This window comes from Setaria italica, chromosome IV (genome assembly GCF_000263155.2).
Source record: "Setaria italica strain Yugu1 chromosome IV, Setaria_italica_v2.0, whole genome shotgun sequence".
Classification (NCBI taxonomy): domain Eukaryota; kingdom Viridiplantae; phylum Streptophyta; class Magnoliopsida; order Poales; family Poaceae; genus Setaria; species Setaria italica.
This window is the reverse complement of record NC_028453.1, coordinates 34,503,417-34,515,001: the sequence shown is the minus strand read 5'-3', so window position 1 is coordinate 34,515,001 and position 11,585 is coordinate 34,503,417. Positions and strand designations below refer to the sequence as shown.

The following is an 11,585-nucleotide window of genomic DNA, read 5'->3' as shown; positions in this document are numbered from 1 at the left end:
TGTGCTAGCTAGCAGCTCTGGATCGTGACCCGCCCACCACAGCGACGCGTAGACGATGGATCGGCGTCGTCGTCGCCATTTGGAGACCGATCAGACGATGCACATGTAAATTTTTGGACCCTGTCGATCGATCGGCCAGGCTGTTCCTCTCGTCAGGTGGTTCCTTTGCAATGGTTCAGAAAACTTCAGGTCTCATGCACGCAGATCAATTCGAGCCATGAACGCTGCCATCATTCTGACGATTGTCCTTACATCAGCCTCGAAAAAGAAACTGTTTCCCGCTATGTCTGTCGCAAAAAAAAGAAGAAGAAAAACACATACTGTATTGTTTCGCCTAGCTGGCATGCATCGGCTATAGTTGTACTGTGCGCGTTACGGTTCCTTCAGCGTGTTGCCTTGTGACGATCTCCTTCAGTCTTCCGGCGGTGCATGACAAGACGACACAGTGGTTTGGTTGGGCGCACTTTTTACGGGAGTTTTTTAGTCTGAAAAGGCGTCGCATTTTGACTGATTTCAGGTGCTCCAAGAGCTTGCATCACGCAGGGAGAAAAAAACCCAGCAAGCAACCCGCCAACGACCACCTCTCTTTTCGCTTTACACGAAGCTAGGGCGGTCTGCCGGCCGGCCCTGAAACTGAAAGCAGACGCGAAATCGCGTAGGCACACACACTTGCAGCTTGACCCAGCTGAGTGCCGTCCGGAGCCAGCAGAGATCCATCGCTTACTTTGTCAGTGTACTTTGCTTAGCTAATCCTTTAAGATGCACGATTAGTTGTTTTACCAAAAGACTGGTTCCTACTCTGTATGTCACCGAAATTGCGGCCTTTCTGAAAGTTGCTTGAGGAAATTGCTTGAAGAAACGCACTCGGATTGAAGCCATGCCTTGGATTTGTTGCACCTTATCTTTACTTTACTATATCCTCACATGAAGCGTGTTAGGAAAAAAGAGGAGTGATACAAATTCCAACAGAAAATGGTAGATACGGCCATCGATTTGATGAACTCAGTCATCATTAAGGATTGTAAACACAGGTTCTAATTTGGTTATAAATTACACATATGCCATTATGAGAAAATTAACTAAAGTATACTCGATTTGCTTCAAATTTTCCATATTTACCATTACAAAAAAAATTGCTAGGTTGCGGAGGGCACTAAGTTCAAATTTGAGATTTATCTTTAAAATTACAGGAAAAATCTATAACTTAAACATTTTGCTTCAAATTCGCTATAAATCTATAATGGTAGTCCCTCTAATGGGATCTTTCTCTTTTTTTTCTTTTTTCACATACTCATTGAATTATAAGTTCAAATTTGGCGGGTTGCGGAGGACGCTATAAGTTATATTAAAAACACATCAAGAATTTTTATGAACACTTAGTGTGTTATGAACATTTAATACATCCCTGGAGATACAAAGTTGCACAAATAGTAAAGATGGAAAAGCTTTAAAGTATTTTCTAGCATAGGCTATCATGCTTAGACAAAAGCTAGCTTAAAATTCAACTTGTAAATAAAAAGGGCAAATCCCATCAGGGGTTAGATTATCGAACCAAATTTTAAAATAGTTTGTGGACGGGTGGTTTAAGCCAAATTTTGTTCAGAGCTTTAAGCGGGTAAGTTGGATTGCTCAGTGTAGTTAAATTGACATTTCTTTTACTCAGTTCTGCAGGTTGTGGCCTTCCACTTTTCAATGGATAAAAAGAACTTAAAACGATGTTGAAGGCTCATTTCAGTTAAAGTGGTGAACTTTTACCTGAACCATTCGAAAGTAATAACTGTACCTGTCGATGATTCAACCCACCGTTCGAGGCGTCACCGGGACAGGTTCCTTGCCGTAGGAAGCAACATGGCCGCCGGGCGTGGCGGCGCGGTGAGCACGATGGCGGCCTCGTTGGCGACGAGATGCGTGTTCGGCTGGCCAAGGTTGTGGACGCGAGGCAACGTACATGATGTGTGCGCACGACACGGCCGAGATCGACTCCATTGTTAACAAGATGAATTCGATCGAGACCTCCCTGTCGCCGATGTTGAGAGCCGGATATGGTTAGCAATTCCCTGGCAGACACAGTGGCACACCGACCGATCGCGAAATACTCTCCAGTGATCCGCGGGGCCCCCAACATCGATCAACATGCATGAACCCTAGCTAAAAACACCTGTACTTAACTCCATCCAAGGCCGTGTACGTCCAGAAGCCCCATCGTCCTGCGTGCTAACGAACGAACAGAGGCCAGGAATGTTCCGCGCAGGCAGGCCAGCGGCAGCGGCAGCGGCAAGCAACCGTCACCGGGCTACGCGCGCCGAGACCGGCCGAGGCCGCGGACCCCGAGCATCGTGCTCCGCCCGCGCCCGGCACCGTCCCGCGGCCCTCGCTGCCGTTTCCACGAGAACGAGAGCCGGCGACGACACAGGCGCGCCTGTCCCGGCCGGCCGGCCTGTCTTTCCGTGCGCCCACCTCGTTTCCCGCCGGGTTCGCGGCTGCTCCGTGCCGTGCATCACCGTGCAACGTGCATGCACTCAGCGTGGCCACGCGCCACGTCAGCTGGCTGGCAGGTGGTAGCAGCAGCACGCACGACGTGTCACGGGCCCACCTGCGTCCCCCCACGTACGTTGACTGCTCTGCGCGAGGCCATCACGCATCAGACACTTCAGAGCCCAAACAGAGACGACGCATCTTCATCATCATCAGTGATGCCTCCGATCCAATTTGTAGGCTAATCAAGCTTGGGGGAGTGGTGATACTGCACCAGTATACTACACTACTACACTAGCTTAGCAAGTGCAATGATCTACATTATGGATGGAACGTGATCCCGGCGGTTGGGCGCTGTGCCAACGCGGACTCCATGTGGCGCGGCAGCGGCACACCGGCCGGTCGCCATCTGCCGCCGCAACCGCCGTGCACCTGTCCGGCCGGCCCAACCGGAAAAACCTACCGTTCGGTTCTCCCTGTCGCAGTGTGTGGAGTACTTGTTTTCCCTTAGATTTCGTACTTGGACCTGGACATGCCACCTCGGTTACGTAAGGCTTTGTCGCCTAATAAGAGAGAGTTTTCTCGCACGATCACAAAATCAAGCTTGGGAGATATTGTCATATGATTAGACCAACAAAATCTCGATTCATCATATATCCAGGAAAAAACGAACACATGCATGCCGAAATTTTGGTATCTCTTTTAGTAGTTCTATTTTATTTTTTTTAAAAAAATTATGTTGAAATTTCGCGTATTTGACAGTTGAGGAAATTTGGCTTACAACTACTACCAATAATGCCAAGTTGTAGCGTACAATTTTGAAACAAAATAAGTAGAGCGTACCACACGACAGCAGCGGCTCAAGATTAATTTCTCCCCGTTTCTGACCGCAAGAAAGCAAAAGGCCAACGTACTACGAGCTTAGCGTGACTTGGACGACATAACGAAGTGGAAATGTGTGGGCTCTCGCAGGGATTGCTTGTTGGTACTTCTGACTTTTGACAAAGATTTGTTCGTCTTTTACCCAAAAGTCGGCAATTGACATGTATATTCTAGCAGTACTTGGCTAGCCAGACAAAAGAGCTGCGAATATAACGATGTCTCTGCCCTTTGTCTTCAAGTTTACCACCTTTTTTCCTCGTAGTGGAACACTTGTACCACAGCAAAAAGGACGTACAAAAGGTATCATCAGTATCAAGGACTTTCAGTGACAATTTAGAGGAAAAGGATACTACGACTTTCGGTGTTTTTTTTTCCTTCTTTGTTTTGTGAGGAACTACAAAGAAATTCGGTCTCTTGGGCATCTCTTGATTTAATGTATATATACACTAAAACACAAATCCTAGTTCAATGTAACAAATGCAAAAAGAAATCATGTATTTACAAGCTTAATTAATGTATATTCCAGTTATTTTCAAATTAAAATCCACTTTTCTATATATTTCATCAAAATCATACTATAAAAATCATAGGCTAATCAGGGTCACGCTTTGGCTATATACAAACATAAATGACACGTTGTCATGTTTCTTTGTCAGATGTCGACCAACTGATGGACATGGCTCAGACGCAAACATCTGGACATTCTAAAAATCGGTTGCGTATCAGCGTCCAAGTACAACTAACCGGCTCTCTTGATTTCAACGAAATAAACGGTCAGGTCCGGGCGTTCCCAACCCACACACACTAATTCAGACCCCCTTTTATCATTAGCAGGTGATGACAATCATTAGTCGCCTTGACAAACCACGCCAAGATAGGTAGGTTAGGGCACCTGCAATGGTAAAGTAAGTCTAGTATAGATAGCACAATAGATTACCCATCCAACAATTTATCTTTTGACACGGTTTACCAAGTTTCATGGGACCCACATGAGCCAACGGGCCCTTCCGGCCCTCCGAGCGTCTTCCTCCCCTCCGACCGTCTTCCTCCCCAGGTGCGTCGTGCCTGCTCGCGCACCGTCGGGCCCGAGCCCGCCTCTGCGCTCGCTAACCGGCACTCGCCGCCCGCCCTTCTCCAGGCTCACTGGCCGTCGGAGCCGGCACGGCTCCTCGCCCCCGTGGCTGTCGTCAGCCCCGCCCCCACGTTGGTGACCCAGCCTTACGCTGCCTCGCCTCCACCCCTGCCCCATGCTCAAGGGTCTTCATGTTCCTCGCGGCCCTCGCCTCCGCCCTTGTCGGTGGCCCTTCCAGGCCTCATCCTACACCGGCCTCGCCGGCTGCGCTTGCCCATCCTTCCTACACCAGCCTCGCGCACCTATTCTGCCCTTCACCGGGAGCCAAACCGCGTCGGAGGGCCGCACCTTGCCTACCCACGCGGCGGCGGCCAAGCCGTCTCTACTTGTGCCAGCAGCTGCGCCTCGCCCCCCGCGCCCTCGAAGCTAGTGCTACTGCTTCTCCACAGCACCGGTGGCATCCAACGCTAGCCTGTGACGGCGCCTGCCCGTGTATCTATATAGAGGAGGGTGGGGCTCACGCCCGGCATGGCGAGGCAGGGCTGGGGTCTGCTCCGCCTGTGCCCGCGTCGACCGTCGTGAGCTCGCGTCCGCCCGCTCCAGCTACACGTCGACCGCTAGCGAGCTCAACTACGATGGATCCCACGAAGCCGAGCTCCGCCTCACCCGCTCCTCGCATCCCTCCGCTCAGCACGGCAATCGGCTTCGGTGGGACCCTCTGGCTTAGTCGACGATTTTCTCTCTCTTCTCTTTCTCTCTCCAACGTGGATGCTATAAGGCTTACCGGCCCGTTGGACGTGCCCTTGGAGGCCCTTGGAGGAGGAAGACAACTTGTCCATGGCAGGTCATCACCACCTGCTTTGCACACAGCTTCGTCGTCTGGTCAGGCTAAATGCCACGTCACCAAGCTGACATGGTCAAGTGCATGCAGGAAGTGAGGAAGGTGCCCAGCAGGCTCAAACCCACATCGTTGACTCCTCTGTGTGGGGGAGAGCCTGGGGGCGGTGGGGCCCGCCGCCGCCGGCAGCTCTGCTATATAATGGCCTCCGCTTCCCGCCCTCCTCCTTGACTACTCATCTCATCTCGCTTCCGAACAAACCGCTTGCTCCAGTGGCCGGGGACACGCACCGGGAAAGCAGGCGCCGTGTTTCCTTCCGTCCGTCCCCATCGTCACCCACACCTCTCTGTTTTCCGGAAGCAGGGGAGTCGCGAGATCGATGATGGGGGTGGTGGCGGTGGAGGAGGCGGGTTCTTCGTGGTGGGCGTGGAGGGCGGCGGCGGCGGCGGCGTGCCTGCTCGTCCTCCTGCACGTGGCAGCGCGGGTGGCGGACGCGCTCTGGTGGCGCCCGCGGCGGCTGGAGGCGCACTTCGCGCGCCAGGGCGTGCGGGGCCCGCCGTACCGCTTCCTCCTCGGCTGCGTCACGGAGATGGTCGCGCTCATGGCGGACGCCGCCGCCAAGCCCATGTCGCCGCCGGACTCGCACGACGCGCTGCCCCGGGTGCTCGCCTTCTACCACTACTGGAGGAAGATCTACGGTACGCGCGCGTTCGCCGTGTTTCTTGTCCGAGGTCGTCGTTGATTCGCTTGTTGAACTCTCGCCGGAGTAGTGCTGATTAATGGCGGCGGTACGGTGCAGGGCCGATGTTCTTGATATGGTTCGGGCCGACGCCGCGGCTGACGGTGGCGGACCCGGAGCTGGTCCGCGAGATCCTCCTGACGAACGCCGACGCGTTCGACCGCTACGAGGCGCACCCCGTCGTCCGGCAGCTCGAGGGCGACGGCCTCGTCAGCCTCCACGACGGCAAGTGGGCGCTCCACCGCCGCGTCCTCACCCCGGCCTTCTTCCCCGACAACCTCAACGTACGCGCACGCCGCGCTGTCTCGCCCGCCTCTCGGCTGCTTTTAAGTTTTAATCCGATCGCTCTGTCGGCAATCCAATCAATGGGAGCGCGACACTGACACGTGCCGTGTCCTTCGTTCTCCGTTGCAGCGACTGGCGCCGCACGTCGGCAGGTCGGTGGCGGCGCTGGCGGAGCGGTGGCGCGCCATGGCCTCCGCCGGCGGCGGCGAGGTGGAGGTGGACGTGGCGGAGTGGTTCCAGGCGGTGGCCGAGGAGGCCATCACGCGCGCCACGTTCGGCCGCAGCTACGACTCCGGCCGCGTCGTCTTCCGCATGCAGGCTCGCCTCATGGCCTTCGCCTCTGAGGCCTTCCGCAAGGTCCTCGTCCCCGGGTACCGGTACGTCAACGCCACCAGCTGCAATCAGAATCAGAAGACGATTCTTCTCAATCTGTTTAGTTTGCGCTGGGATTTGATTTGAATCGATTCGCAGGTTCTTGCCGACCAAGAAGAACCGGCTGTCGTGGAGCCTGGACAGAGAGATCAGGCGGGGGCTCGTCAGGCTCATCGGCCACCGCAGCGACGAGGCCGAGGAAGGCGGAGGCGCGGAGCTCAACGACAAGGGGAGCAACGGCTTCCGGGACCTGCTGGGGCTCATGATCAATGCCGGGGGCAAGAAGGCGCCGGCGATACCCGTGGCCGACATGCTGGAGGAATGCAAGACCTTCTTCTTCGCCGGCAAGCAGACGACCACCAACCTCCTCACCTGGGCCACCGTGCTCCTCGCCATGCACCCGGACTGGCAGGAGCGCGCACGGCGGGAGGTCCTCGCCGTGTGCGGCGCCGACGAGCTCCCGTCCAAGGACCACCTCCCCAAGCTCAAGACGGTACACCAACTCCCAGAACTCCTTCCCTTCCCCTCCACATTTTTTTTCCTCCCAAATCCAAACCACCAAACCAGACATCTGCAGTCCCTTTCCCATGGGCATTTCGGTAACTCCGCAACGACAAAAAGTCTCACTTTGTTTGTTCCTCCCTGTTCCTGTTCTCTCTCCCTGCAGCTGGGCATGATCCTGAACGAGACGCTCCGCCTGTACCCGCCGGCGGTGGCCACCATCCGCCGCGCGAGGCGCGACGTCACCCTCGGCGACGGCGGCGTATCCGTCCCGCGCGACACCGAGCTGCTCATCCCGATCATGGCGATGCACCACGACGTAGCGCTCTGGGGCCACGACGCCACGGAGTTCAACCCGGCCCGGTTCGCCGGCGGCGCGTCCAGGGCGGCGGCGCACCCGCTGGCGTTCATCCCCTTCGGCCTCGGCCCCCGGATGTGCATCGGGCAGAACCTGGCGCTCCTCGAGGCCAAAATCACGCTGGCGATCCTGCTCCAGCGGTTCGAGCTCGCGCGGTCGCCAAACTACGTGCACGCGCCGACGGTGCTGATGCTGCTGTACCCGCAGTACGGCGCGCCGGTGATCTTCCGGTCGGTCTCGTCATTCCCACCGTCCGACTGACCGGCGACGACGAAGATGGCGACAACGACGACCCTGATGTCCATACTGTAGTAGCAGTGGCTAGTGAATAGTGATAGAGCAATAGAACAGCCAAGGAAAACCACTAAGGCCAGTCCTGTCGTGGCGTCGCCTGGCCGGGGGCCGGTGTGGCCGGACCTCCCTGCTTTGTGGGCCGGCGCCGGTTTGTTGCCGGAAATGCCCCCCGTTGGTAGACTAGCTAGACCGGAGCAGAGAGTGGCAGCGCCTTTTGGACTTGACGATGGCGTGGAACAGCACCAACAAACCAACCCCACATCTGCTGTCGGGTCGGTTCCATTTGTTGGCTTCTCCTTCCACGGATTCTTCCTTCACCCCGTGCGTGACTGTGCGTGTATGCAAGACGTGTGTGTGTGTGTGTGTGTGTGTGTGTGTGTACAGGTTTATTTGTTCGTTTATTTATATATCTACAAAAAAGTTTTTTGTAGTGTACAGATGGGGATTGATTGGAAGGGGAAAGTCCAAGAACCAGCGCAAAAGGAAATGGGGACGGGATCGATCGATGTGTGTTCGTGTTGCGTTGCACACGGTATTCCCATTCCGGCCAGCAGGCCTGTGCTCCTCTACTTTTTGCGTGTGGTCGGCCGTCTCGGCGGCGTTCCGGCGCGTGTCGGGTGTGGCTCTCCCGTGACAGTTCGATGGGGAATCTGCAGCGTGCCACAGCGGCACACGGCGCCCTGACCGCCCTTTGTGCATTCTCAGCCTCAGCTGCTGGGTTTTGCAGATACACGTTATTAGATTCTAACTGAACTCTCCTGTTGCGGCTAGTGTGTATCCGTATGCCACGGAGTCGGGTCCCTTGTCGCCGACATCATCCCTGACGCGGATAAGCACTCTCAGCAAAGTCTCATTCCTTCTGGCACGCTCTACCGTAGCTCGCTCTCGCTCCGATCGATCTTCTTCCTCATCTTCAACAGCTAACGCCATTGAATCCTTCACCGTCAACTACAAAAGAGTATTTGCTAACGCGCCCTGCTGCGTTATTCCTTGCATCCACTTACCACCACTATCTCCAAGCAGTTTTATCGGCCGTAGGCTTGTTTAGCCGGCCCGACTCCGGTGAACCCTTTACCCCCGAATACTAATTTAGGTGGAGACTTCGCTATGATAAGGAAGAAGAGCGGGTCTAACAAAAACATGGACCGTGGAGCACGTCACGAGATAAAACACACGTCACACGAGTCAAAATTCTATTATTCATCTCCCGAACAAAGACCTCCTAATTTCTTTTAAAAAAGGGAAAGGTAACAACTTGGAGTCACCAAGACAGCTAAAATTTGAGAAACAACCTAACACGTGCTCACATCTCTTTTCCACGAAGGATTGAACCCGATCTCAAAATTAGCACACAGATGTACTAGTTTATGCACACATCTCCCCTATTTAGGAAACTCCGTATTATAGTGTGAAACAAATTTTCATTCCTTTCTCTTCACTTCATCTTTGGCAGTGACGAAAGTAGGATAGTTAGCTAGGGGGCTTATTTCTTCTTCCTCCAATCCTCCATCTTATTCATCATCTCCCTCTTATGGTCTCCATGGTGCATTGGTACCGGGGTGAGCCCCCTATCCCCACTACTAGATCCACCCTCAGTCATGGCCGATGCTCATCTTTGTCTTATTCGTCTCTCCTTTGCATAAACCTTAACATAGAGTAAAACCCAGAATGAGTGATATAAGCAAGAAATTAAATGGTGAACCAGTTCCTTAGATTCCAGTATTATGCATGTTGTGCATGTTCCATTTTCTCTCCATTTGGGTGAGCTGCAGGTCAGTTCCCCATATTTACCTCTTGTGTTCCCACGCATTATTTGCTTGTCAGTTTGCAAGGTTACCCAAGATGTACCGTGTTATCAAATATATGATGTGCTAGCAATTTTTTAACACAAGTTGGTTCTCTATCAACATGTTCTTAATAAGTGATTCTTTGTCACCAAATGTTCCGTTAGTTGGTCTTGTTACTATATCTTTTGGATTGGAGTGGCCAGATCAGCTATTGTGATAACGCACGCAAGTTTTGATGGCTTTTTTCACATTCTCCTAGTGCTCTTCTCTCTCCACATGGTCGATGCTCACTTTTGTTCCATCCATCTCTCTTTTACGCAAATCTTAACGTAATGCAAAATTCAGAATGGACAAACGACTACGTCAAATGCTCTGATCTAGTTGCGTCTGTTTTTTTTCCTTTTGGTTCTTTGAGTTGTTGCCCTCCCTAGTCTCTCGTCTTAGCTGATCAGGCTTTTGTGCTGGCTTTAGTAGGTGGGGAGAGGCCTAGTCGACTATTTCTCTCTTCTTCTTTTTTTTCCTTTGGTTTTGTGATTTATTCCTTCTTCTAATAAAAATTACGACAAACCTCTTGCCATTCCGTTTAAAAAAAACAAAGAGTGATGTAAGAAAACAGTACTCAAACTTGAGACGGTGCAATTCGTGCGTCACGAAATCCGTGCATTCGTGGAGCATCAAGGTATTGAGGTTTTGCGTGTTCAAATCTAGATTCGTGTTAGGCAAAAAAAAAATAATGAAAAGGAGTTTAAAATCTACGGGAACGCTAAATACACCTAAGCATTTCTCTCGTCCTTTTGGCACCTGATGAGAACTTTTACGGATTGCCACGGCAGTTATGTCGTAGTACCTACGGAGTATGTCCGAAACGGATGTGCCGACGTGAAGGTCCCGTTTGGAGATAGGGATTAAAGGTTAATCCTTATTATATCAAATGTTTATAATTAGAAGTATAAAATATAGGTTAATTACAAAATCAATTGCATAAATGAAGGCTAATTCGCGAGACAAATCTATTAAATCTAATTAATCCATGATTAGCACATATTTACTATCATAGACTAATTAAGCTTAATAGATTCGTCTCGCAAATTAACCACGACTTATGCAATTAGTTTTATACCAAATATTCGATATGACTTGAACTAAAAATTAAAATTAGTACACCCGAAATATCCAAGTTTTATGCGAGCACAAGCAAAGAAACAAGCTCCGTTCCCGATCCGTCACTTCATTCCCACCAGAAAAGGTCGAGAGATGGAGGCTGGCAGGCTGCAGCGCACGAAAAGGACGTCACGTACGGCGGGGCGCCAGATCGGTTCTGGAATCCCCCCGGATCGGACAGCCAGCCTGACACGCTGCCGTGACCGGTAAAATCCGCAGGCCGGCCGCGGTCACGGACCGGTGGCCGTCCTGCCCCGGCCATCCAAAAACCAGCCGGCCCCAGCTGCGCGCGGCAGCCTTTGGTCGATGGCGTAACGAGACGGCGGCTCCGACGGGACGGGACGCGACGGCGCGCGCTAGGAGCCAAGGCGAGGCGCGCGCGAGCACACATGTGGGTGGCCTGGCCGACGCGCGGTTCGGCGGGCAGGCGGCAGCCGCGACGCGAGCAACCACAAAATCCGGCGGGGGCGCGGGCCGCTGGCTGGCCGGCGCTCCGGGGTGTGGCTGTGCCCGCGCGCGCGGTGCGGCAGAGTCCCGCGGTGGGCTCGGCACGGTGTGAGACACGCGCCGGGTTCCCCTCGCGTGCCCGGGAGGAGGAAGCCGGGAACGCGGGGGCATGTGTTCCGCATACGGCATGCGTGCGTGACCCGCCCTGACCCGGGAGTGGTGGCCTATACCGGCCTGCTGGTCTCGTCCCCAGTTGATCGCCGCGTACCCAACGGATGGCCCGCCCCGTACTTGTCGCAGCCCGCGGCTGCTGGGCGCTGGCGGCTAGTGGCCGATCCGATCTCGGGCGTCCGTGTGTGTGTGTGTGTGTGTGT

At 53.5% G+C, this 11,585-nt stretch overlaps 1 protein-coding gene across 1 annotated transcript; it reads left to right on the top strand.

Moving 5' to 3' along the window:
• Positions 1-5,512: 5,512 nt before the first annotated feature.
• Positions 5,513-8,303, top strand: LOC101770155 (cytochrome P450 734A4). The gene is made up of 5 exons (XM_004965905.3): positions 5,513-5,965; positions 6,067-6,290; positions 6,421-6,668; positions 6,763-7,156; positions 7,331-8,303. Exons 1-5 carry the CDS (start codon positions 5,647-5,649, stop codon positions 7,781-7,783), a joined length of 1,638 nt encoding a protein of 545 aa, XP_004965962.1. The 5' UTR covers positions 5,513-5,646; the 3' UTR covers positions 7,784-8,303.
• The last annotated feature ends 3,282 nt before the right edge of the window (positions 8,304-11,585 follow it).

Excerpts from the sequence above, each read along its gene's own strand:
- LOC101770155 (XM_004965905.3), top strand. The coding sequence starts at position 5,647 with ATGATGGGGGTGGTGGCGGTGGAGGAGGCGGGTTCTTCGTGGTGGGCG. Across the intron at positions 6,669-6,762 it reads GTCCTCGTCCCCGGGTACCG|GTTCTTGCCGACCAAGAAGA; the intron begins GTACGTCAACGC and ends ATCGATTCGCAG. Across the intron at positions 7,157-7,330 it reads ACCTCCCCAAGCTCAAGACG|CTGGGCATGATCCTGAACGA; the intron begins GTACACCAACTC and ends CTCTCCCTGCAG.